Source organism: Conger conger, chromosome 1 (assembly GCF_963514075.1).
Source record: "Conger conger chromosome 1, fConCon1.1, whole genome shotgun sequence".
Classification (NCBI taxonomy): domain Eukaryota; kingdom Metazoa; phylum Chordata; class Actinopteri; order Anguilliformes; family Congridae; genus Conger; species Conger conger.
The window spans coordinates 67,732,290-67,760,089 of record NC_083760.1 but is presented as its reverse complement, the minus strand read 5'-3'; the positions used below and the strand labels follow the sequence as shown (position 1 = coordinate 67,760,089).

The window sequence follows — 27,800 nt, the reverse complement described above, 5'->3', positions numbered from 1 at the left end:
GGTGGGCATGCCATCCGCCACTCTCAGAAAGCTTAAGCTCATTCTTCGCTTCAGAGGAACAGGAGAAATCGGACCCTGTAATCTGTCCCTGGCCATCGCCACAGAGAGAGTGGATGTGGGTCAGGGTCATGGTTGGGACACACACAGAAGTAGGCTCTTGGGGCCGATGGAAAAGGGAAAGGATGAGAGCTAAGACTTGAAAGGAGATACTTGGTTTCCTCCCTGATAAAGCAGTGCGAAGCTGAAAAGTGCCTCCTCTACATGGACTCTGGAGGACATTGGCACAGGTGGAAAAAGCAGTCATCTGGCAGTTGGAGGGTTGGCGGTTCTATCCCGCCCTGGGTGTGTCGAAGTGTCCCTGAGCAAGACATCTAACCCCTAAATGCTCCTGACGAGCTGGTTGGTGCCTTGGTAGCCAATCGCCGTGTTTGTGTGAATGGGTGAATGAGAAGCATCAATTTGGATAAAGGCGCTATATAAATGCCAACCATTTGGAGGACCGCAGTGCATGCAGGGCTACTCAACCCTGAACATGGAGGGCTACACAACCGAACATGGAGGTTTTTATTGTCAAGAGGGCTACCCAACTTTGGTCATAGAAGATCACAGTATTTATGTTTTCGACAGCCTGGCCAAACCACATTGGACCAAAATCTGATTGTATCAAGGCCAAGTACAAGTATAAAAGCCAAACCAGATCACATGCATATAAGTTATCCTCCCCAAGAGGATGAAACATATTTGTGAAGAAATTAGCAAGCTTGTACTATAAAAGACCCACAGAATTTGAAACGAATTAATAAGTACAGTTGCATTCTTTTCAGCTGAGAGCAAGTAGCTACTGTAGTTAGCAGGAAAGAAGTTTAATAACTTCATTAATAAGTAGGTGTAATTAAGTAAAAATGTTCCTAATAAAGTGCTCGGTGAGTTTATATAGTGCAGTATTCTATGTGCAACATATAGTGTGGGAAACTATGTAATTTGTCCATTATCTGCACTGCAAAAACTGTAGCCTATAATTTGTATTACCTGTACTGGTGCGTACTGTCTGTGCTGAGGGAAACCATGTTCATCAGACAGCTATGTTTCTATGCTACATATGGTAGTAATGGCCCTACATTTAAAGGCACAGTTGAAAAACACAATTCATCCCTGAGCACCTTCCTTTTCCAGCGGAAAAAGCTTGTTTCTGCGAGGCTGCTCAGTCCCTGGTCCTGGATGGCCTCCGTGCCAACAGACTTTCATTCCAGCCACATATCCACACATCACATTCAGCTAATTGCTGTCTAAAACTATTACGCATCTGTAAGCATTCAATTCCAAGCAGGTTTGGTTTAAAGAGTGGGAAAACGGAGGGGTATGTTGAGTGGCGTCCCCTGGGCTAAAGTATGCGGTGCGGTTATTATGTACCTCTGGGAGGAAGCGATGCACCCACCCCCCACATGAGCAGCTGTCATTAATAAGGACACTCAGTGGGAGCCTGTCACACTCCTCTCTCTGTTTCACTCTTCTCTGCAGCGGGGCCTGTTGTTTTCTTTCAAAAGCAAGTCTCCAGGTCCTCTCGCTCATTCCTTTACTTCTTAGTGTAGGCGGCTATTAGAACGCAGGTTTATGGATAAGAAGGAAATTGGCCAAGAAGTAGATTTAGCAGAACTTTCCTTTTAGGTGTTCCATTTTACTCTTAATTTATTTAGTTATGACTTTGCCTGTGAGCATTTCACTTGCATTCTTTTCCTTTAAATGAAAACAATAGTGACAATTCTTTTCAACAATTTCTTTTCCGCATGTAGGGTAACAAAGCTTGTTTGTTTTATAGACAACCCAGAAATAATGAATTTCTTCTGAGTATCCAATATATGTCATGATTTCTGTCTGGCAGCCTTTAGTGTGACTGAGTTTTTATGTCTACAAAAGACAGAGCTTACCCTGCATCAATGAGGGTGATCTTTTTGGTCCCTGGCAGACACCTGAAGCATGAATAAATAGGTCATGCCTTGTAAAACCTATTTTCTGTAAATTACTTTCGGATTTTTCGTAATTCTAAGGAAGTATTTTATAAATTCATACAAAAAACTTGAGGGCATGTATATGTATGTTGTTACAAACATATTGACCTGCTGTGTCACATGGGCATGCCAGAGGAAGGAGGGTTCCATTTTGAAAAAGAGTCAGTACTGTGAAGTAGATGTTTTCACATATCCAACATACCCCTATGCCAACTGGGACAGATACACAGGATTATACTGTCTATGCTATACTCTACATAGAGAGTGCGGTGCAAACCTAATATCAGCGCTGCTAGCCCTTCATTCTCCATTGTAAAGTCTGAAGCATTAAGTCACATGTGGTCTTTTTGACTATGAAATAAAATCACCCGCTGGGTTGTTGTTCGAGCCCAAATGTGCTCACCATATGTTTAATTAACTAAGAGACGGCATAAAAGAGCCATTACGGGGCGTCTTCTCATTCCAGCACCATCTGATCAACATCTGGGTGATGCACTCCCACTCCAAACCACACAGCCGAATTCAGCCTTTTCTGCTGCTGGAGCCATTCTCTGTCTTTAAAGAGTTACTCACATTGATTTACCATGCATCCCTTATCAGATCTGGAGAAAGAACAATCAACATTACCAAAATATGAAGTCATCAACGCATGAGTTGAAAACAGCAAGGGGGCACAAATGTTTGCATACAAAACAAGACAATAATCAAGTTAACAATAGCAGATTTGAACCGACGAGTCAGGAGGAAACATAACACACACAGCACTGTACCCCGCCCTTCAGCGACAGCAGTGATAGGTATCAGTAAAGACATGCATTAGATGTATGCAGAGACAGCGCTGGCTGAAACTGCCTAACTCCCTGACAGACGTGTGAACTACAAAGACACAGAGCGGAGTGTGTTGTGTGTTTGTTCCTGCTCGGAGCTGCAGCGCTGCCAAACTTCCGTCATGCTCAGCCTGCTGCCTGGCTTTCATGTGGGATTGGATAACCAGGGGAAGCTTTCATTACCGAGAGCCAGGTGACATCAGCCAGCCCCCCTCCCCCCAGTGCGGACCCCCCAGCCTCGCCTCTCCAACCTGGAGTACACTGCGCCTTTGTTCTCACTGTCTTCCTTCTCCCCGCCGCTCTCCCTCCATCCTGCGTCTCAAACGGAGGCAGACTCGGAGAGGACTTCTACCTGTTTCCCTCGTTTCATTTTCCTCTAAATGATGAACCAAACCCAGTTCATTTTCACTTAATGGCACTCCCGCTGCAACTGCACATATTCAGTGTAGGACATATCACGTTCCATTCCATGTTTCTCCGTTTAATGTGACTGTTCTTATGATATTTTCTACCATTTTGTTTTTCAGTTTTAAAACTTTAGTTAAAGGTTGCCCATTTTGTGATGCCCAATCATGATTGTGGGCCTGTGGGATTCCTGCAACACCCCTTTGGGAGGGCCAATAGGTATGTGCATCCTTCAAATGACTGCAGCCAGTCTCCGCCCATTTACAAAACAAAACAGCTGGCACAGGCCAAAAATGTCAAACACACTGAGGACACTTCTCAATAGCAGTATAAGAACAAATGTAGTTTGCAGAATATTGATTAGAATTATAATGAACAAATTATCCATAGAATTAGTATGAACTGAATAACGCAATGGAAAAACAACTTTTATCTTTCAATGTCCTTTTTGACCTACAAGTATTGCGCAAGGGAAATCCATGAAGCTGGACAATTTCTCATTTAGAAATGCTTATCGTAGCGTTCCATGAATTTTCATGGAACCAAAAATTGTTAGTTGGGACTGGTGAAGCAACGGTGGACAATCTGCCATAAAAGTTTGTATAAAATAAAATACCAGAAAATAATTCACACGTGTATGTATGAGATATTGATGTGCTATTTTGTTCATTTACTTGTTGGAATTCATCATTTCTTCTTCCAGCTTGCTTCTAGGCATTTTGGGCCAGCTTCACAGACACAGATTGAGCTTAGTCTTGGACTAAATTGTGTGTTTATGGATAAACTCTAGGACTAGGCTGTTGGTGAAACCGGCCCTTTGTTGATTGTCCACTAGGTGTCTCTGCAGCCACCATGTTTGTATTAACGAAAACGAATAACTCTCACCAATACTAGTAATTAGTTTGAAGATAAAGCAGGAGATTGATTTTACATATTTGCATCCTTAAAAAGACACTGGTTAAACTTAAAATTGGCACACCCTATAGATATTTATGAACTGACACAAACTGAGAAAAGTACCGCAAAGGTAACACTTTTGGAGGATGGGGATACTTTATAACATTACAATTTGCAATTTAACTATCAGTAGTATTCCAATTATTTATAATTTAATAAAATATCAGTCTACTTTGAAAGATTGTATTGATCTGTACTCCATGGTGGAGGATTAAAATGCTATCAAAAGAAAATAATCTCTAAACACTCATGGCCATTGTTATTAGCAAGTTTATAGCCATGTTTATAGGACAACAGAGTTTGTATTTTCTGTCACATTAAAAATAACTTATTATTATAAATATTCCCAGAGTTTTATAGGAAGATTGTTTCATCTAGTGATACTAACTGGCTCCCAAAATACGTAAATAAATGATAGGTCTTTGTCCTAAACATTATGGAGGGCACTGTAGATACAAGATACTGGACTTTCAGTACAATAGTGCTACTTCAAATGACCAATTACCTTAAATGTCAATGACAAACATCTCATTATACACTCAGTGAGCACTTTGTTAGGTATTTATTAAACTTCTTTTTTTGACTTGGTCTTCTGCAGCTGTAGCCCATCCACTTAAGAGGTTTGGCGCATTGTGTGTTTCGAGATGATCTTCTGTATACCACTGTTGTAATACGTGATAATTTGCTTTTACTGTCACCTTCCTGTCAGCTTCGACCAGTATGGCACTTCTCCTCTGACCTCTGTCATTAAAAATGTGTTTCTGCACACAGAACTGCTGCTCACTGGATGTTTGTTTTTTTTCCGCTCCATTCTCTGCAGTGTCTAGAGAGTGTTGTGCGTGAAAATCCCAGGAGGTCAGCAGTTTCTGAGATACCAAACCACCCTGTCTGGCACCAACAATCATTCCGCAGTCAAAGTCACTTAGATCACATTTCTCCCTCATTCTGACATATGGTCTGAACAACAGCTGAACCTCTTGACCACATCTGCATGCTTTTATGCATTTAGTCGCTGTTTCCTGATGTACAGGTCTACCTATGAGTGTATCTTTTTATGCACGGTGGCCTGCACTCATGTCAGAGATCGAATAATTTTAAGACTTATTAGTATGATTAAAGCCACTCTGTATTGTACACAAGTAGCCTGCTTATGACAGATGACAGCCATATGTAACTTGAGAAGAAGTGGAACGATTTTGAAACAAAAGGCAATTCCAGAGGAGACCTGGATTTGCTGCAAAACCAGATGTGGTATTTTCTAAAGCTGGAAGAAGAGATTGGAGGAAGAGGGAGTGTGGGAAGAAAAGGGATGGAGAGGCCAAGGGGGTGTGGGAGTGTTGCACAACTCAGCTTTCATTAGCGATTTCCTACAATGAAACACTTGGGTCTCCAGTTGCCTCTTTGTTGATGGCAGAACCACAGGCAGCTTTCCCATTGGCTGGCTTCCCCACTGGCTGATCCAGTCTTTTGGGCTGGATGGACAGTGCAGATGCCAACCATGGCTTATTAGAGCTCACGGATCCAATATTTCTCTTTACCAGCTTCAGACAATCTATTACAGGATGGATTAATTATCTGAATTGAATAAAGACCAGAGCTTAATTTTGACACATTTAGGTTATAATTCATTTTGTCACATTTCTACCCCTTATAAAACCAATTAATTGCAATGAGGAAGTAATGTAGATACATCAATTTAATTTCCTCTACACCAGGAACACTATTTAAATATTACTATAATAACACAACTGCACTGTTACTATAACTAAGGTCATTTTCATTGTTGAAAGCAGGAAGTGTATGGTAATACGTAAACTATCTTATGTCTATGTCAAGGTCTTTCCACGTGATATTTTTAAAGGGAATCACCTGTTTCCCTCAAAATACCATATGTTCCTGCATTGTTTGTATGAGCTTATTTAAAGCTGATGTGCTTATTATCAATCACTGTCACCCAGCAGACTGGAAATGGCCGTGAGGGTGTGTTTCCAAAAATAAAGAAGCATTTGAACATACTGAAGCAGTTCCAGGTCTCATAAAAAAAACATGGAGTCATTATGTGAGTATTAAAAACAAACAACCAGATAAGGGGTGGAAGATTGATTCATGGAGATAAGTTCACAGGGATAAATATTTAATTGTTTTGGATTTAAATACTTTTCTGTGCTCGATCTTGTCTGGTGCAATTGAGCCAACCAAGAAGACCAAGGTTTGCACTTTTTGAGAGTATTTCATAGGTTCCACAGGCAAGCTCAGTAAAGCATTGAAAAGTATTTTAATCAAAAACAATTACGTATTTGACCCAGGTCCGTAAGTGCACAGTAAATTAAACAACAATGTATGTCCAAATATTAATTGCAAAACAGATCCAGTGGTTATAAAGATGCCAAACACACGTGGACAGAGCATGAGTATGGCTCCCTCGAGATAAATTAAAAGAGTTCCCTTTGGAGAAAGTGATAAACAGGCCAGAACGTCTGGCTATTTTTAATACGTACATTTCACACCAATGTGTTCTGGGACTTTTTGCAAGCTACCCTCTGACCAACCCCTTCTGCAGCCGAACAGCTGAGAATTCAGTTTGGAAGATACATTAGGTGTATCTGTCTATCTGTCAGGAGCGAGGGCGTGATAAGGCACGATGCTGTCATGCCATCTGGAGCTGACACAGATGGCTCAGGGATGGTCTCACAGACAGCGTAGAGACGGACCTCTCATCCTCAACTCCAACAAGAGACAAGACCTCCTCTTGGCAGGACATGAAGGAATTCTGGGGCCTCATTTGGTCATGGTGGAACAACAGCTGTGGAGAGAGAAATGAGGGCCGCGCACTGGCCTGCCTCAGAGTCACGGCCAGGCTTTTGAAGTGCCCCGCGCCTCTCCATCAGGGTACCTCTACTGGACTCTCCCCTTTGCCACATGCTAACCTACACTACAGTCCCGGACTAGTACAATTTATTAGAAAATGTATTGGAAACCTGTTGCCTAAAAGACTTACATTTTTACATCTGGTAAAACATAACTAGTTAAGTAATACATGTGTACTTAGAGTCTAAATAGAATAGAGTAGACATTTTAAGTGAAATACACTAAACATTAGTCAACTCAATACTCAAAATCATTTGTTCACATAAAACTTTCTTTTCTTCCACACTGTAAATGTTGTTAAAATGGCAGCAACTTTCTGGCACCTTCCACAGAGCACGCCCACATATATGTCACTCACAGGCTGCCACACCCATTGGGTGAGGCCCTGTCCATTGAGGTCACGCCTCCACTTCTGACACCAATGTAACAGCTGGTGAGGCTCAAACCCAGGTCTCCAGGGGGAGAGGTGTCTGCACTAACCACTGCACTGAACATCAACTCAACCTTTAGAGAGCAGTTACTGTAGGTCACACTCAAGCGAACCACAACGCCACAGTGTTATTTAAAAAAACTTCTACTAAAATAGATGATTAGGCAACGTTCACCTTCAACTGACAATGGTCAGCAAAAAAAAGAAAACAATTTTTAACATAAAAAATTTTTTTGTAAAGATTTAGTTATGGGAACAATTTCCTCCAAAACAGAAAAGAATGAGGAATGGCCACATGATTGTTTAATTAAATAAACAATCTTACAATGTAGCACTCTCAGCTTTGACTTTCCCTGCTTTCATTTACTAATAATTTCCATAATTTATTGACTCACATTGGAGAAATAAAAACTTGAATATATTGTGAAATATCAAGGGTGTGGAGTTGGATGTGGGCTATTTATTGCAAATAGACATGCTTCATTGCATTACATTTACACTTAGCACTTCTCAGAAGCACTTTGTGAAGATTTAAGGCACCATGTGTTTTTCTCCCAGTTTTTTTCTACCATTACTTTGAAGTCACAAAAAAATGAAGCTTTCCCAAAGCTTACGAAATTTGACATGTTTGTAGAGTGCAGTGAGCCACATTATATGAGGCTCAGTAGGGTCTCAGATCCCACAGTCCACCTTCAAAAGCAGTGAAATGTCCAGACTGAATCATTATAAAAATGTATTAAAAGCTTCATAGTGTGTGTACATACACATACAGATCGTCATACCCATCTGCACATCTTTAGCATTGTACAGAAGGCTCACAAACAAGTTTCAGGGTGCAACAATGTGAGATCTTCAAGGAGTATACTTATCTTTTAAGTATCAGGAATTGCATTTGGGAGCACTGAATAGTTTCCTGGCATATATGTCATTACCACTAGCCCTGGCACCTGTGAAATCTTTAATGTACACATCCTATGGTCTCTTTACATAGGGGCAGTAAAATGCATACCCAAATAAATATTTAGTGACACTTCACATCTGGATTCTGGAGACATTTCAATCATGCTTGATTCCTCAGAAACCCACCCAATACAGCAAATATCAAAGGCACATCTTCTATCAGTGCTAAAACAATGCAGCACTATGCCACTTCAATAACTGAATCTGAGCATAGGTTTTAACACTGGACCTCTTATACTCATACCCACATTATAAAATGTCTCCCATATTGGGAGAAAACCAGCTGAATGCCTCGATTGATGCTGGTCATGTCGTCGATCATATCATTTCAACTGACCCGGCAATTAGTGAATAAGTGCTATGGACTCCAAGAGTTGACTATTTATGGTACCACCAACACCTACCATATTTTGCTTGGCTGTAGATAAGAGCAACAGATGTCTGTTTACAATTTTATGATGGAGGAAGTCATCTCACATCAGACACTTCTGCTTTTGATGTTTATTTTAGGTGTGAACATGCAATGCAATTACTGCCAATGCAATTCATATAGTGAGCTCCAAATATACCATACCTCTGTAAAAATCAACAGAAAGATGATTTAGCTAAATAAAAGCAAGTATGCAAAGTATCTTTTGGCACAAATCAGTGACAATATGCTAAATTAACACCATGAGAAGGATTTAGCAATGTGTACATTAGAATATAATGTCAAAGATTGACATAGTAAACACAGACACATCCAGACACAGACACATACTGCCAGAGAAACACACACACACACGCGCGCGCGCGCGCACACACACACACGGCGGCACACATGAAGGCTGGTGTGGGAAGAGCAGCTCCACTCAAACAGGATGTTCCTCTGTTTGCTGCTCCCATGTGAAATTCTGTAGGCTCCCGCACAGCGGTCCCGGCTCTGTGGCACAGCCAATGGCGAGCTCCCCTGGGCCGACAGAGCTTAAGGGATTTGTTCCACATTCCACAGCTGACCCAGGGAATGTGAGCGGCAGGGTCACGCAGCGGGGACACCAAGCTTCACCGCGACGCCCCACCACACGACATGAAAACCGCCCCGTTTCACACGGGACATGCAGACCTGGTCTAAACCAGCATTGGAGGCTGCTGCAGTGTCTATAAGATTTCCTCTACTGGTGGCATTCTATACTGACAGTAGGAGCAGTAGGAGTGTACAGTATGAATGGAAAAACAGAGTTGTCAGACTGTGTTCCATAGTTAGTATAAGCAGATCTTTAATTCAATATACATGCTTGAAAATTGTTGAAAAAGGTTCAAGACAACTAAAAAAATAACATTTTTAGCCCACACTCTTCCAAGCTTACAAACCTCCACTAACACGACCACTATAAAATTACCTTCTCCAGGTGTTCTTCAATCCTTAACTAATATTACACTGATAGAAAAGTACTCAGAATTGGCATCAATCCAACCCCATCATCTGGCAAATGTAAGACTGGCAGAGTGAGAATCCAGCTGTTACTACGTCATCCTCAGTGAGCGAGGGAAGCCTTATCAGACTGGTGGGACTGGGCTGTACACACAGATCACAGGAGCCTATCCGGTCCACAGAGAGAGACTTCCATTTCTAAAGCCCCCTGCGTCATCCTGCTGGGCAACTGTGTGCTCTAAGCCTGCTGATGTGTGTCTTAGGACAGGGTCAGATATCACAGACAATGCATTTGCATTTTATCAAAATCTAATGGCCCATATTTGTATTTCTCCCATAAGAGTCTTGTGATCCACCTGTTGAGAAAAGATAGCAGGGCAGGGGTTTGTGTGTGTGTGTGTGTGTGTGTGTGTGAGCGTGCCTGTGTGTTTGCGGGGAGGTTAACTGGCATTCCCAGTGGACAACCACAGCTTTTCCTCTCTGACTGCACAGTAGCTCCACATGGCCGCCAAATGAAGATTATAACATGGCCAAGTAGTGTGGCACGCATGTGAGCGCAGCCAGCCAATCAGGGCAATGTACTGCTGCACATATGAAGAAGAGATAATGTAACAGCCAGCTGAAAGATGCAAGGAGGAAAGTGGGAAACAAGAGTGTGTAATTGCTGTAAATCAAGAGCTAATCACAGAGAAAAAGTACACTTGACTGGATAGCAGACTGTTTTGTCTCAGAAATTCTGCCCTTCAAAATCTAAGTTCTTCTTCTCGAACAGCTAGTATAGCATCAGACTTATCGTGAAATGATACAGAAAGTGATCCCTCTTCTATCCTTCTTCTATCTATCTCACCTTCGAGTATAACGAGCCTGTTCCCAGGTCCTGGGGTCTCCTGCCTGGCTCTGTCGTGTGGGGACAGTGTGGTTCACTGAGGCCACTGGCTTTCTTGACGCTGGTGCAAGAACAGGCTTAATTCCAAGCTGTGAAGTTCCTCACGGCCCTGACACTGGGCATGGGTCACCACGGGGTCAACCGCAAACCTCTTCCTGAATATTCCTAAAAATACACCTCCGCCACAGGAAGTGTGAAAGGACAAACACTCGCCGGGTCCCTGAGAGCCCATATGTTATGACAACACTGCAAGTGAGCAAATGGCAACAAAACATATGTGTGAAGTGACCTGGGAAAAACACTTTGTATTGCAAAAGGGGTGAAAGGATAAAGAAAGAAGAGATAGCAGAGAAAAGAAGATAGCTGAAAGATTATGGAAGTGCAACGGCAAGTTGTTATTTTTTCATCTGACTGGAAGAGCTATTCTTTGGGGGACATGCAGCTTATTTTATTTCATGATAGCATAGGAGAGTTAATGCCACTGAATCACATGCAAGTTGATTTATGAGCTAATGCCTAAGGTAGCCATTTGTTCATGTACATTCCTATAATTTACTCCTTCCTGTTCTGCAGTAACTGCTAAGGCTGCTGACCTGAGTACCTGATGATGTACAAGAGCGGAGAAGACCTGCCGGTGTTGGGAAGGCTGAGTTACTGTGAGTACAGATTTGCAGCACCTCCGGAGAGGAACAGATTATTTCAGACATGTTATGTAGCTCAGCCATGTGGAGACAAAAATATGCCATCCCCTGCGATACCAGAACCCACATGTCACAAGCCAACTCACCCACAGCTGAAACCTGAAGTTGTGCTTAAATATGTGCAACTGCCCTCGGCTCCCTACGCTATAGTGACCCTGAGAACAAGCCTCTGTGAGTCTCAAACTACATCCCAGAAATTCTACACTGTAATTCATCCATGCAAACCTTAAGATCAAAAAGCAAGATGCCGGGGTTGTGTATACAACTAAAACACTGGCCCTCATTAGCCCATGAGCTGGAATGAAACCCTGGCTGTGCCCGTAATGGCTGGCAGCTCCACGGGCTGTGCTTAGCTATAGCATTGTCAAGTGAAGGAGGGTTTCTGCTAACCATAAAGTTGAAAGGTCAGGTTCATCAATATGTTGCAACTGTTTTACCCTTGAGAAAGGTATTCAATCTCAGGTGCTTCAGTAATTATCTAGCTGGATGACTGGATCATTTGGAAGGAACTCTACAGTGTCTGATAAACTAATACAGCAATAATCCTTGTCTTCTGAAAGGCTAATTGACTCATGTTAGATTAACTGAGGTGTTTATGTACTGTCCTGCTACATGTACACATGCGCACACACACACACACCGAGTCTATAATTTATTATTCACCATAAAAATACCAGTTGTGTCCTGTATAACAGGCCTCTTATCTCTTCCTGTAAAATAAAAGCAGTGAGTAAAATGTGATGATGAAATAGCTGAGTGTCACTGACAAAAGGCTTTGGCAGCTCTCTGCAAGGCGGCAGGGGTAAAAGTTCAGCAGATATGGTGATACACTAACATTCTCGAGGAGATAGCATCAGCCGGGCCCACATGAACATGAAAGCAGGGGCCATGCTGAGGCCATGATGGGGAGGGGCCAGCTGACTGGCACTGCTACAGAGATGGGGGCGACATCACTGAGCTAATGTACACCATAAAGATTATACTACACACCTAAAATAAGACATACCCATAGCTTTCATTCTTAGAATGATTTCAATCCAGAGAGACATTCATTAAATTGTTTGCTTTTGATATAAGTCATTTACTGCTGTTGGATTTTTACAGAAAGGCACGATACTTCAGAGTACAATCGGTTTGAGAGTCCCACTAAGTATTCAAAGCTTTAGTGGTGATATGATGTTCCGCTCATCCGGCATCAAGGCTGCTGACTCAGAAAAAAGTTCCTCGTCGTTCCTCCGTGATTTACTTTCCCAAATCAAATAGGTAGATATGAGAGATCTTTCTAGAACATGGTGATAGCAACAGCAGCCCTTCTTGGGAAGGCCTCTTATTTATTTATAATTAGCCGTCGGGTAAACACGCTATCCTGAACGACCCATAAATCACAGCAAACAGACTGGTGCCTGTCTTTGAAGTGGATGAAGGAGGTCAGAGGAGAGAAACAAGGGGAAGAAAGGGAGACTTCGTTCTGAGAAAATGTGAACAGTGGCCTCTTTCAGTGCTTTTTGGGCCCTTGGTATGTCCCCCTCCCCTTTTGTAGTTTCCTGCTCGTGAAGTACGTGTAGGCCAGTGTAATTAGCAACCGAGTGAAGTGAGGCGCACAGTACGCTCGGTCCAGTTTAGGATTTTGCATCATTACTTAAACAGAGGTAACAAAAACCTCTGCCCTGATATCTTGCTCTTTGCATGCAAAGGGGAAAAGAGCACAATATGCTGGAACCCCGAATCGATGGGTGATCCCTTCTCGAGCCCTCTGCCCAAAGAGGAGGACCCAGTCATCAGAGAAAAGTGTAAACAGACTGAGGGCACTTCAATCAGAAGCAAAGCTACAGTTCAGGCAGACTTCACCTCTGGTTTAATTGCAGGATACAGGAAGACGGAGTTGGTTGGCCCTCCCATTTAGGAGCGACACTCCAACATTCATAAACATTTCAGTATGGGTTAAAAGTACACGGCAGAGGACTGCAAGGGGAAGGGAAAGAGAGCAGATTTACTTCTAAAGTCATCATAAAACCCAGGGAAAGAGGTAAATAATAGCCAGAGCACATGTGGAAGCACATTTCTTTTGGGGGTGGGGGCGGGGGATTGTGCCAGGGCTGGCTTGTCTGGAAAACGGGTTCCATACTTTGAAGACGCCAGTCTCTGTTTCAACAGCTAACCAGTTTCAGATGTGACAGCGTGGTTTTATGAGCTGAATAATAGTGGTACCTTCACATGTGCACGCTCTGGGTATGTGAGAGGGGGTGGGGTCAGGCTTCTCTCTGCACAGAGGGGAGGCATTGAACTCAAGATCACATGTGACACTTAAATTCAAACAATAAGCTCATGTTACTTCAACATATTTCAATTTTATTGAAGCACAGAACTTTGGAGATCCACACAATACACCAAACCCTGTTATTAGCAAAAGCCATGCATGGATATTGTGCTTCACTACTAATTCATAAGGCATGATCCAAGCTATTACAATTTACTAATTTAGCATCATTATTTATTTATATAAGCCATATTATTTCATATGACTCACAGAGCCTAAAAACACATGTACATTAGGTGCATACAGTATAACAAGAGCAGGGAAAACAAGAAAATGTCTGAGAGTGAAAGATGAAACATTAAGTAACAGTCTAATTACACTAAACTAGATAAGGCTAATATCAAGCTATGGAGTGGGGGCATCAACAAGGGACAATCCATTTTCCCAAATTCTGCTATGATTGAACGATTTATTTAATTTGTTCAATCATATCTTGGTCTGAATAAATGCCAGCTTCAGCTGCAGACTGCAAATGTATCCTAAAGATTTTACTTTGTTCAATTCAAGCAGTGAACCACTGTAGTTTATAGAGCTTTCAGAAAACTAACTAAGGTAATTGGTTGGAACAAAAACGAGCAAGCGGATTGGCCCTCCAGGACTGGAGTTGTGCACCCCTGCCACTCAAGCATTTACTGGAAAAGCCCAAATGTTCAGTTCAAAATTGGAATTTGCATCTTGTTGGATCTAGAACTAAGAATTTAACTGTGGAAGGGGGTATATGCCTGAGGTAAAGCAGGAAGCATCACTGTTTGCCTTTAACACTTTCTGGGATTGGTTTAGCATTTCACATGGAATACATGTGCCTGATGCCTTTAAGGGAGGCTTAGACATTGCATCAAAACAAGAGGATCACCCAGCCCTCCATTCTCACTCTCACTCTCTCTCTGCCCCCCTCTCTCTCCCTCCTTCTCTCTCTCCTCCACTTTGTTTTCTCTCTGAGTGTTTGTTTAGCGCACAGACAGGAAGCTCGGGTAGGGTGTCCACAGGGCTGTGTTTGGAGGCTCAGACCCTGTGGGACGCCGTGCTCAGGAATGTGGAGGGCAGATGAAATTTCTGAGGCACTCACAGAAGCAGTCTGGAGGGGGCTATGGGTGAAGACATCCTTATAGATTTACCAATACCTGCACATTTACATCACAAAGATAACAAGAGGGAATTATGAAATAAATTAATCATTTCCCAGCTTTTTGATTTGAGATCCGTTCCATTCAGCATGCACTGCAAGGTACTGAAAGGCCCAAACAAACACACACACACTATGCCCACAACCATATCTTATGTGCCCCTACCAAGAATACCATCTAAATGGTCAGCATTTATATAGCGCCTTTATCCAAAGCGCTGTACAATTGATGCTTCTCATTCACCCATTCATACACACACTCACGGCAATTGGCTGCCATGCAAGGTGCCGACCAGCTCGTCAGGAGCATTTGGGGGTTAGGTGTCTTGCTCAGGGACACTTCGACACAGCCCGGGCGGGGGATCGAACCGGCAACCCTCTGACTGCCAGACAACTGCTCTTACTGCCTGAGCCATGTCGCCCCAAAGGCGATACCTTCACCTTCATCACTAAAACACTTCTTGATACAGGATACATAGAATAATTTTCACAGAAAGGCTCTTTTTGAGTATGGTGTAACAAGTTTCCTTCTCAATGTTATTACATGTTTATGTAATGATTGAAGCTTGCTTGAATTTCATACTCTGGAAAGAAAACATGAATGAAGATTCATTGATTACCAAATGGGGCTAAATGAAGAAGGTTGGCTGTTTATGTTAAACTCTTATGGATAAGCAATGGGTGCGAAACGCAATAACAAAAATCTGTCTGAATGCTTTGAATATCATCACATACATTTCAACTAAATTTCAGTTCATAATTATATCATGATAACGAAGATGAAAATGTTTTTAAGCTCACAACCAAGTTTGAAAAATAAAAAGAATATGGGAAGAGAAGAAGAGAATAGAATAGGACAATCCAGGGATACGGTTTTGATCTAATATAAAGTCTCCTAGCACAGTATACTGTATTATAAATGGGATAGCCATGATGAATGGGCACTGCCATTAGACCTATTTAAACAGAAAGAACTGGTCAATATGTGTGCTATGCTAACAGTTCCATCAACCTGGCTGCAGAGAAGACAGTACTGACTTAAATGGTGGTACACTACCAAAATCCCCAGAGAGGATACACCCAATAATACAGAAAAACAGAATTCTGATTATACCTTTCCAATTCTGTTCTAATGTGTATGCACATCCCCTGAAACATAATGTTGCCTGACAATAGCACCCCTTTTGGGTCAGAAGACCTGCTCACAATTTAGTAATATTCAGCACTTTCACTATGATAATGTTTGTAGTTCAAAATGTATGTATATTTTATAAAAACCATATATATTTTCTGCTAAGTAATCAGTCATTGTGTGAACACAGAATACACATAGATCAATATAAATCAACATTCAAGTGTTTAAAAGAAACGATTCCAAAAGTTAGTCAGTATAGTCCCAAAACATGAAATATAAGAAGAGGCCATTTTAAGGGTTCAAACATAAAAAATAAAAAAATGGTTCAGAAATGTCCCTAAACATTCTCAAAATTTGTTTTTTTAAATTATGCCATGAGGAAGGGTTTATTCCTATATGAAAACAAGTTCTGCCTTGGGTGTGCTTGATTAATGCATGGTATTCAATTAAAACACTGCTATAATGGCACCACTTATAATAATAGCAATAATAACCATAATGAGAAAAAAAATCAAATATCCCCATGAATGCTTTAATGCTTGCGAAACGAAGTTCGCAATAAGAACTACAGCTTTCTACGAGGGAACAGAGGTTTGTGTGGAAACATACCTTACACACTAAAATGTAATAACCTTTGAGCCTCCCGGTGTTGTACTTGGCTGGGCATAGTGCAAGATCAAACACAAAGCTGGATCCAGTAAACTTTGCCAAAAATGTCAGCGCTAAGCAGCAGGCTCCGGGTCTCGCTATTTTCTTTCCTCTTCGCAATAAGCGACAGAGGACCAATACGGCTTTAACCCTCCCAGGGCCGCAAAGCGGTCTGATTTAATATGCGCTGGGAAGTTGAACTGCTCTGATTTTCTTGTTACAACATTACAGCTGTTTGAAAACTTCATCATTCCATGTTTCTTACCACGCTGAGGTAACTTTTAAGGGACACACATTCTCAAGAGAAACGCCTTGCAGCACATGCAAAATGACACGCTAAGACTGACATTTATACTGCGTCAGCAGCACCGTAGAGCACCACAAACGCGAGGTTTAACAGAGCTCATTTGCATCAGACACACATAGATAAGTGACCACGAACAATCTACAAGAAAAATCTCCCGATTTCCCAGGTTCCAACACATGATGCAAACAAAAAATGCCATTTATAGCGGCACGAGGTTGTACTCCCATAGCAATCTGTCTCCTTCAGAACTGACAGTAATGAGGAGACGGCAGTGCTCGCGCTCACAGATGAAAGGGAAGCCCTCCGATCAAGGGCAGGCATACTCCTGTCATCTCCCAGAGTCCTCTGTTCCGCTCGCAGTCTAATTCTGTTGAAAACGCTTACATATCCTCTCCTGATTGCGTCTAATGACTCTACTTTAAAGCCTGCTGAGCTGATTCCTGGGGGAATAAACACCCCGACTGTTCACCGTGTGAAGATCAGCCATTGTGTTTTTGACTGTCAACCAAGGGAAATGTTATTTTGATTTTAAAATATTCATGCTCTGTAGTATTGCATTCGGAAAGGTTATACTGTATGTTCAGTTAAATTACTCCTGCTTTCACAATGCATTGCTTTTCAGTATCATTTGAATGCAATGGTATGAAATGAACTAAATCAAACATTTCTATTTGTATGAGACCAACATCATGTTTGTATTTCATTTTATGCATGCAATATCAGTATGTTGTACATGGGTACTAGAATGCCCTGTTACCAGGACAACAACGATAAGCTTGATGGTTCCCATTTGTTCAAAAAGCAACTGCGTAAAAGTTGACCACTGAGCCTGTGGCCAGGACAGAAGTTTGCATAGACTTGCACAGAAAATCTATAGAAAATATTCCATCAAATGTGATCTATCTCAGCCTGTGCTCTGAGCCTCTCACTCTCTCATTCAGCCTGGGCTCTGAGCCCCTACACCTCTCATTCAGCCTGTGCTCTGAGCCCTACACCCTCCATTCAGCCTGTGCTCTGAGCCCTACACTCTCCATTCAGCCTGTGCTCTGAGCCCTACACCCTCCCACTCAGCCTGTGCTCTGTGCCCCTACACCCTCCCATTCAGCCTGTGCTCGAAGCCCTACACCCTCCATTCAGCCTGTGCTCTGAGCCCTACACCCTCCATTCAGCCTGTGCTCTGAGCCCTACACCCTCCATTCAGCCTGTGCTCTGAGCCCTACACCCTCCATTCAGCCTGTGCTCTGAGCCCTACACCCTCCCACTCAGCCTGTGCTCTGTTCCCCTACACCCTCCCATTCAGCCTGTGCTCAAAGCCCTACACCCTCCATTCACCCTGTGCTCTGAGCCCTACACCTCCCATTCAGCCTGTGCTGAGCCCCTACACCCTCCATTCAGCCTGTGCTCTGAGCCCTACACCCTCCATTCAGCCTGGGCTCTGAGCCTCTCACCCTCCATTCAGCCTGGGCTCTGAGCCCTACACCTCCCATTCAGCCTGTGCTCTGAGCCCTACACCTCCCATTCAGCCTGTGCTGAGCCCCTACACTCTCTCATTCAGCCTGTGCTCTGAGCCCTACACCCTCCATTCAGCCTGTGCTCTGAGCCCTACACCCTCCATTCAGCCTGTGCTCTGAGCCTCTCACCCTCTATTCAGCCTGTGCTGAGCCCTACACCCTCCATTCAGCCTGGGCTCTGAGCCGCTTCTTGTTTGAAGCGAGCAAACAGCTTCAAAGGTCCTCTCACAGTATAAATATCCTCAAAAAAATAAACATGCAATCTGCCTGCAATGTTAAAATGTCTTTTTCCATGAAACACAGGCTGTGAACACACATGCACACATACACTGAAACACACACACTCATATCCAGGGCAGGAATTTGATCACATTTCAAAGTGTCTTGGCCTGCGAGGTGTTGACGTTAGCACTGGCAGAAGACTCTGTGGTGGTGGTGCCAATGTTTGGGGGAGGATGAGAGGTTGGGGGTTTGAAGCAAATGTGGGTTGGGGTGGAGGAAGTGACCGATTTATACACTGTTTTCTTTTTTTTGTGGGGGGGAGGGGGGGTGGACATGTTTCTCAGCATAGGGAGAAAAATAAATGTATCTCATGGGAAAGGCACACAATCCCAATCTCTCAGTGACCTGTTCATAAGAGGGAAAAATAGTGTATCCACACACCTCCTGTTTCCCACTTCTGCTCCCCCCCCCAACACAAAACAGCCCTCTAAAATACCCCTTCCCCCCCTCCTGCCCCCCACTACAGGCTCTCTCCCTGCTCCAGGGTTTCTGCTGTACAAACCAGGACCAGATGTTAGCCGCAGCCATGCTGAAAGACCCTGCTGTTCTGGACAGCAGCCACATGCGTCTCATTCAGAGACCCGGGCTCACAGAACTCCTTCTTGTGGAGCCAGCTTCAAAAAAAGAAGGAAAAAAGAAAGAGACCAAAAAAAAAAAGAACATAAAAATTTCCCCAATGCCTCCAAGTCTCTTTAAAAAGGCTCACACACATTAACGCAGCTTTCTTCAACACCCTCCTCCCTCCCCACCCTACTCGCCTGCCTGGCCCCAACCACAGATGAATGCTAAGATCATGCTCTAGAAGAATAAGCACCATCATCACTGCACCTCATTAGTATCATTTACAGTGGACACTACTGAGGGGCCAGAGAAGAACAGAGTGAAAGAGGATTCAAGCTGATACTGCATCATCATGAAATTTACACTTACTGGCCAGACAAGCACAAATTACTCCTTGAATAATACAGATGTAGAAGCCCCTCTTTCATAAAAAAACTGTTATCCTGACTCAATCACCGCATCTGTTGAATGGTGGAGAAACTTGAGCATGGCACTGAACTGACTCCTTGGTGTGACTGTAGAGGAAATTCATAACTGACTGTGAAAAGCTTTAAAGTAGCCAGATACCTTTGGCCTCTTTTCCAAACCAAATATTGCAAACATACGCATTTAGGTACACTTTAAGTTAAAGACATACGGATATGCCAGTGGGGAGGAGGGTCCAAACAAAACATCCCTAGCAAAAAATCGAGGGAAAACGGACTTGCCCTTAACCACCAAAGAGAGCCATGTCCCTTTTTTGCAAACATTTCAGAGCCAAACCATGTGAATAATACTTACAGAGATATGGGAGAAGGATCCAGAGAGGAGAAGGTAAGAGAATGAAAAACTACCTACGTACTGATAAAACCCCAAAAAACCCTGCTATACTTGCCTTAAAGATGTCATTCTTACTTCCAGTAATTTACCTCTAATATGAGGAATGAAAACATTTTTAATATTTCCTGTTTTCACACTTTAGTATTGATTCAAATATTTTATATGCATGACTTTTCATGGCTAACATAAATTAATTGTAACAGAAAGACAAAACTTTGCCTCCCATTAGACTATTATGGAAATAGGGGAATTCCGTGTTTCCTAATAAATTGAGCCAGAGTTTTCTAATAAAATAAAACACTAAACAGTAAATAATTTGCAAAGACTGTGACATATGAGGCATTGACAATATAAGTCAGCCATTTCCTTTTAGTCTGAGTGCCTGGTCTCAGAAATAAGTGATTTCTAATGAGATGGCAGAATAGCAAATTCCAAGGACAACATTTTTCTTGTGAAATAGTTTTTATTAAAATAATTTTATTAAACAAACACATTTTGAATGTCCTCTAATGAAGAAACCTTGAAAATGTAAGTGAAGTTGTAATCAAATAAAAATGATAGATGTTGCTCTCCAGCTCCCTCATTTAGCTATTTTAAAACTACTTTCTTTAAAGAAAATGGTTTTCTGAGCAGTCCTTCATGGAAGGCAAACGTGGTCTCTGTTTGCTTCACTTCAAAGCACTAACATACTCTGAGTGGTTCTAGTCAGAAACAAAGGCCTTTCTGTTAAATTGAATTATATCTATTTTTATAAAAAAACGAAAAGTGAAGATGTGTGTGTGCGTGTGTGTGTGTGTGATCATCAACAACAGCAACAATTCCTTGTTTGTGCTCTTATCTTCCGTCACAAAATGCTTTCCGTGTTTTTGATTACTTATTGCCATTTGGTTCCTTGATAATCTGATGGAGATGGTAGCAGAAATGGTTACGGACCATAAACTCTAGATTCTGAATTTATGGCCATGGAAACATGCTTACCATACTCATGTTCCTTCACAGAGGCAGCCCCATGTAGCTGAATTCTTATGTTTGTATTTCTGACCCATCTGCTTTTCCTGGCTTGTCTCTAGATATTTTTCCACCACGTGCCAGGTGTGAACACAGGTAGTGGGTGAAACACTGGAGATGAGCTGTCAGAATCAACGCTCTTTCACCAGGCCTGGCCAGCCTTCCCTCCTGAGTCACACAATACCAGTTCCACCATTTTAAGCACCAACCTACATTGTGTGTGACTAAGACACTCCCAGGAGCATGGAGTTACATGCTGAAGAGTGCCAAACCGATGGCTAAGTGAAGCGACTGTCTCTAGACTTATCTTTGGACATGGAGAATGTATTGCAGGTCACGTGGAAGCAGGTCATGTTAATTAGAATTCTGGTTAACCCAGTTAACCAGACTGCCTTCATCACATATTTTTTCCTCTTGGCCAATTTTAAATGTTCAGTCTCAATTAAATTAATGCCTACCCCATCACTGCTACATCATCCCTTGTAGAATAGTACACGTCTGAATTTACAGTAAAATCAGTTGTGTGGCAGATGTACCATAAGCACCAAATGAAAATCTAGTCAGCAAAAGTATAATATTTGCAAACTAGTCAAATTTATATTTGGTAAATATATACTAATCTACAATTCAGATGCCATCCAAATGCAGTTGTGATGGTGTTTTATATGGTGTACAACTTTTAGGAAAACATGTGGTTAGTAAGTATAATATAGGGTTAGCAAGTATAACAAACTCAACTGAAACTAAATCTTCATATCTTCATGGATGTATATAACTTTCCCTTAAATCCCACATTTTTATTACCAAATAGAATATAATAGCTCCACTTTGCTTCCCATTAAATAGCATAACCTCTCAAACACAGACCAGACACAGACAAACTCTTGGCCAATCTCTTGCAGATCATGTATTTTACAATGTTGTCCCCCTCACCCCAACTGCTAGAAGGATGGGAGTGGAACATTATGGCTCCCTGGATATCACACACCTTCAATAATTCACCACTCGCTTTGTTGTAAGAGCCAGACAGCTAAAGAATTCCAGATTTACCTATCCTCCCTGACAAGTGGAGTAGAGGGTCAGGGGAGGAGGGACATCCAAACACAGGATCCTCATTTTCCAAATGTGGAAATATGTGGATTTGCCCTCTTCCCATAATTCTTCCTCCTGGTCAAAGCCTGTGTGTCTGTCAATAAACCTTCGGCTGCTATTTGCTTAATCTGATAATGGAATATGTAGCATGAAAATTAAATTTAAAAATACCCTTCAAAGTATTCTTCTCATCCAAGTGTCCACAGGGATTTCCTTCATTGCTGTACTAGTGAACAGATCTAGCTTTTTCACTTGAAAGGGCTGTCTGTGTGGTAAAACATCAACCAAGACGATCAAATTGACTACAATAAGGAAGGAGCCTGACCTTGAATGAAGGGCAAATATATTCTTGGGCTTTCACAGACTAAGCAATCAAAACAATTAGAGGTTTTGAGGAAAAGATTGACTGCAACGGGCTTAGAAACCACAAATACCGCTTGGTCCTATCCATGTGTTGTTCTTACTTATAATGCTATATTCCCTTTACTGTGACCACTGTGTATTCTATTTACTGTATAGCCAGGGTTGTGGAGGCAATTCAATGTAACCACAGTTTAGACAGAAGAATGCCCAAACATGTATGTAACAGTATTTTAACAGTCTGTTCCCAGTAAAAAGCAACATGCCTGTCATTGCATTTTAGAGCAATAGTCTACAGCCTGCTTCCCTGCTTCTATTTATCAGATGCCTGGCTTTGCTTCATCATTGGCTGGCTTTGCTTCGTAATTGGCTGGCTTTGCTTTGTCATTGGCTGGCTTTGCTTCATCGTTTGTTTTGTTGTGCAAATTTCACAAACACTGAGTAACATAACCTTGAGCTACCTGTGATGAACAAGAGGTGAAAAACTGATTATCATTGAGTGAGATAGACCTGGGGCAGCAAACTCCAGTGATTGCACACAGAGCTGTGCTACAGGAGCAACATCTTGATAGGTCCACACTGTATATGCAAGTGATTAGCTCCACCCATTGTGAGGTGATGAAGCCCACCATCAGATCTCTAGCAAGGATGTGCTTCTCAGTTCTAGTCCACAACATGACTGCCACCATATGTTTGGATGAGATGGGAGTAAGACCACATATTTTATGATTTCAATATGAATATTTAATCATGGCCTCCAAAATAACCTAATTTCATAGGCTACTGAATGCTTTTAAAGATCATATAATATTTCCATGAAATAGTTTCCCTTGAAATAAGGAAAACCATTTAAATCAGGGTATAATGAGAGATAAATAGCTATTATTCTTAAAGATCTGGCCTGATATTTTAGCAGTGAGTAGACAGTCAGGATTTAACCAGGGAATTGTAATTTCATTCATCATCCCTATCTGCATCATAACACAACAGATCTGTGACAGTTAATCTGTTTGTGAGCTTTTTGTCTCACCACAGTCCCAGCAATACCCCACCCAGACTAAATAAAACCAGCAAACAAAGTAACATTTATTTGGAAATTCCACATGGCTCAAAACAATCAAGCAACCAATTAAGTAACAGAGGGTTTGCTGAACAGTGTTGACAGTAGCAAAAAACAAAACAAAAAAAAAAACACCACAGCTATACAAGAACATTGGAGTGCAACAAACATATACTAGTGTCTGCCGCTAGTTTACAAAAGTTTCCCAGTGCAAAGACTGTGCTTGGAGAGATATACCAGACAATGCTGAGGGGCAGATAAAGTAAACCAATATATAATAAAATAAATATAGTATCTGCCTCTCGCTTTCTCTCTTTCTCATTCTTTTCTTCATCATAGACGCACAACCCCTCTCTCCCTCTCAATGTATATCAAGCTCCTCTTTCTTTCTCCACACACACAAACAAAACCTCTCTCTCTCTGTCTCTCTCTCTCTGATGTCTGTCAGCTGCACTAGATTACACATTCCTACACTGTGGGGATGGGGAGCATGGGGGAAGGGGATAGCGAAGTTGAATTGGCGAAGGGGCTGCTTCCTTACTGTTCCTACTCTTTAATCCTTCATGCACAGACACTGCACAAGCCTTAAATTTAGAGTACCAGTATGCAAAACCATGAGAGCTTACCTAGTGATGCTGTAGTTCTAACAACCAGAAGAACAGTTTTTAAACACCATGAGTTGCTTGATCCTATGAGTGATGTTTTACTCTTGTGCATTCACAGCTTACTTGATCAATTTCCTGTATGTCAACTGAAGCTTTTAAGACTCAAGCCTTGACTATGTGTCAATATTTGGGCTAATGAAATGTAATGAAGCTCCAGGTGCTTCTAGAACAACAGTGGCCAGGACCTGTTCAATAACAAACAAAGAGGATTTTCCCTCAAAACCCTGCCCTCTGGAGAGTTCTACATGCTGGGCATAGGCAGGTGGGCAGGCAAGCACAGAGCGTGCCGGTGTTGAAATGTCACTATAAAACCATTTACAACCATTGCAAACCATTTGAACAATTATCTATCAAGAACTGATTCATTTGAAATGTAACTGTGTCTACCTACCAAAACATGATACATAGTTAAGGTTGGTTTCTTTCTTATATATAAAATGATATAATGTAATCCAGTCTAATTATTTCAGTAATTTACAATGAAGTACGCAAAGGTAATGATTCCACACTGGATACAATACAGTTATGGCAGCCAGCAGCAGACAAATTATTTTGATATGTTTTTTTCAAGAAAAACAACAGTGAAACAGTAAATTGTAATGCTATAAGTCTTTACTTCGAACCAGTCCACAGAAATGGCACTCCCCTTTATTAAAATTCTATGAAAATGAATCAGATCACAGCATATAACTGACAAATTAGTAGTAGTTCCCCCAAGTATATTACCGGTTATGCAAATGAGATGAAACATTATGAGTCCACTCACTAACTGTAGACTAAACAGCATGTGCTAATGGGAAATTCTTGCTAAGAGGGAAGCAGATGATTCATAAATTATATAAATAAAAACCTCTTAGTGGGTGGCGGGAGACTGACCCCTCTCATATATGAGGTCATCAGCCTGAGTGGAACCTGACCCTCCCCACCTCACCTGCAGACACATTTCTATATGAAGGCTCAAGCCCACACCTTTCAACATTTCCCTGTAACTGTGATGATGTAATGTTGTGTCACTGGGAGCAGCCTGACAGGACCGCAGCTTTTATAGGCAGAGCAGGACATTGAATGAGGCAGAACCCAGCACCTTGTGATGTCAGCAGCTGCCACAACAATAAGCCTCATGCCCATCCCTGCAACACCAGAGACCCTGCCTTCCCCCCAGGATATCCTCACAGTAAGGTGAAGCTCTGTGCCAGTCAATGCCAGACCTCTCCATGGGGTGGGGACGTGTGTTTGCGACTGCGGTAACCTGTCCAGAATGCTAAGGAATAACACAACTTGTCACGCTGCCAACTGTGACAGCAGCAACAAGGATCTTCAGTTGCACAAAGCCTTTGATATGTCTTGGCAGAGAACCCTGGGTATACCAAAACCACAGCAGACTTTAAAACAGTAATTCTTTAGACAGCACTGAAATGTCAAATTCCGCTACCCTGTTTCAGCAAAGTGAAAGTGGTAGTCACAGGTTGATCTAGTGCTATCTTAGTAAACCGCTCAAGACAAAAATATACATATCAAGCCCAAAAACCGATGACAGTAAAAGTTCAACATGGTCTCTAATCCCATAGAAAAAATATTAGACAGACTTTTAATTCACTAAAATGTAGCACGTATCCCCCCTCTGCGGGATAGATGAGCCGTGGTTAAAGTTGCTTGAACAATAATTGTGGAGATTGTCGGAAAGGGTTAAGAATGGACCAAGACGGTTATCAAGTTGAATGTCCCCTAGGGGCAATGGTTGTGAATTCAACTTGGCAGTTGATTACCTTTGATAGTCTTTCTCGAGACCATAGTCCGCATAGTGTTTACTGAAGTTTTAATTTAAGACGTTACGCAGCCTAACACTTTTAGTGGGGAATAAGATACACGTCTTGAAATCAAAACAGCGAGAAACAGCCAATAATTGTAGAAAAATGAAAATCTCGGACATTTACAGCCATTGAAATGATCTTATGGTTAACCATATGTTGAAACAATTCACCAATTAAAATAGTTTTCTTCCTACTCCTTATTCTGCAGAGTAATGGTATTATAGTATAATATGTATCCACAGAGGTTCAGTGCACCAACATTCTTTCCGAGTCAGCTTCATTAAAGTATTCATCCAAAAGCCCATGTTAGGATGCATCCATAAAGACACCCGTCCTCTTACCTGTCTCTCTTTAAATTTGTGCTCCGCTGCGCCGTACCTCTCGCTCTCTTCCACTCCTCTCCGAGAGATGTATGCGTTCACAACGAAACTGCCTGAAATCCAAAGGGTACGTTTAAAATTGCGACAACCCGAACAAAAATAAGTACTATTAAAGTCAAATCTGATAGATAAAGGGTTATTCTCACCTTCTGGGTTTTCTCTGCGTTTACAGGCTGGATCCCGGGCACGCACAGAAAGAGATATTTAAAAGACATTAACTCTCTATTTCCAATATAGTGCAATATTCAACCTGGACAGTAGCAAATTCAATAAAATTGCAAAATGTATTCGTATAGACATCTTACCGTGTTTTGACTGGAGTTTCCCCATCTTGTTTCCCTTTTGTCTTGCTTAATTATAAGTTCCTTGAGCGATCCTTCATCGATGAGCTGGTAATTTGCTCGACAAGGTTACAATATGTCCATTGCGCAAACCGCGCGGACGAGGCAATCCCCAGATCCGTCAATCTGTGCACCAATGTGTGATGTGCAGGACAAGCCCAAGTACGATTGTTACTGGATTCCTTGAAAAATACTTTAGAATAAACACGGAGGGCGAGACAAAGTTGTCACAAGCTACGCGCGGAGCCTTTGCTGGCTGCTCACTGTATTTAGCTATATGAGCCGGAGACAGACGACGCTCTAGTTCACTACCAACAGTGTCAATGGCGTCCTCTGTCGGCAAAGTGTGTATTTTTCTTATTCCTTTTTACTTCGTCGTGGAGTCAGCCATGACGTGTATCCAAGATTCTCAGAGATGTTTAAGTCACAGGAGATGCAATAGCAGGCTCCCCTCCGACACAGCCCACCCTGCACATATAAACACACGCACGACTATATAAACGCATGGCTATTTACCATTCCGACGTAATGAGAACCGCAGTGAGATAGTTCCTACAAGCACAATTGCTTTTTATTATTATCCAGAGCGACGTACAGTGTTGTGTGTTCTTCTGCAAACCACTGTTGTAACAGATGGTTATGTGGATGTGCCACAACGAGGACAGATGTGTAACAATGGGGACAGATGTGCCACAACGGGGACAGATGTGCCGACAAACTACAGCAAACAATTAGAAAAGGAGGGGTGCAAAAGAACTGTGGAACACTGAGACAAAAGAGATTCCAAGAAAGACTTCCAGAGTCATCTAATTTAAGGAAACAATGTTGGAGCACAAGACAAAGGCAGAGAACAGACTTCCCCGGAGTTGCCTGCACATTTCAGGGAGTCTATATACATATACACACTGAGCACTTTATTAGGAACACTA

General features: G+C 42.0%; 1 protein-coding gene across 3 annotated transcripts in view; it reads right to left on the bottom strand.

Moving 5' to 3' along the window:
- The window catches only part of nkd2b (NKD inhibitor of WNT signaling pathway 2b), a 35,940-nt gene extending 8,818 nt beyond the window's left edge, over positions 1-27,122 (bottom strand). For all 3 annotated transcript variants that reach the window (XM_061215990.1, XM_061215991.1, XM_061215992.1), the window contains exons 1-3: positions 26,836-27,122; positions 26,677-26,703; positions 26,492-26,583 (exon numbers count right to left, since the gene is read on the bottom strand). In XM_061215990.1, coding sequence (XP_061071974.1) covers positions 26,492-26,583; positions 26,677-26,703; positions 26,836-26,860 — 144 coding nt within the window. In that variant the 5' untranslated portion in view covers positions 26,861-27,122. The remainder of the gene's footprint in view (positions 1-26,491; positions 26,584-26,676; positions 26,704-26,835) is intronic.
- Positions 27,123-27,800: the final 678 nt, after the last annotated feature.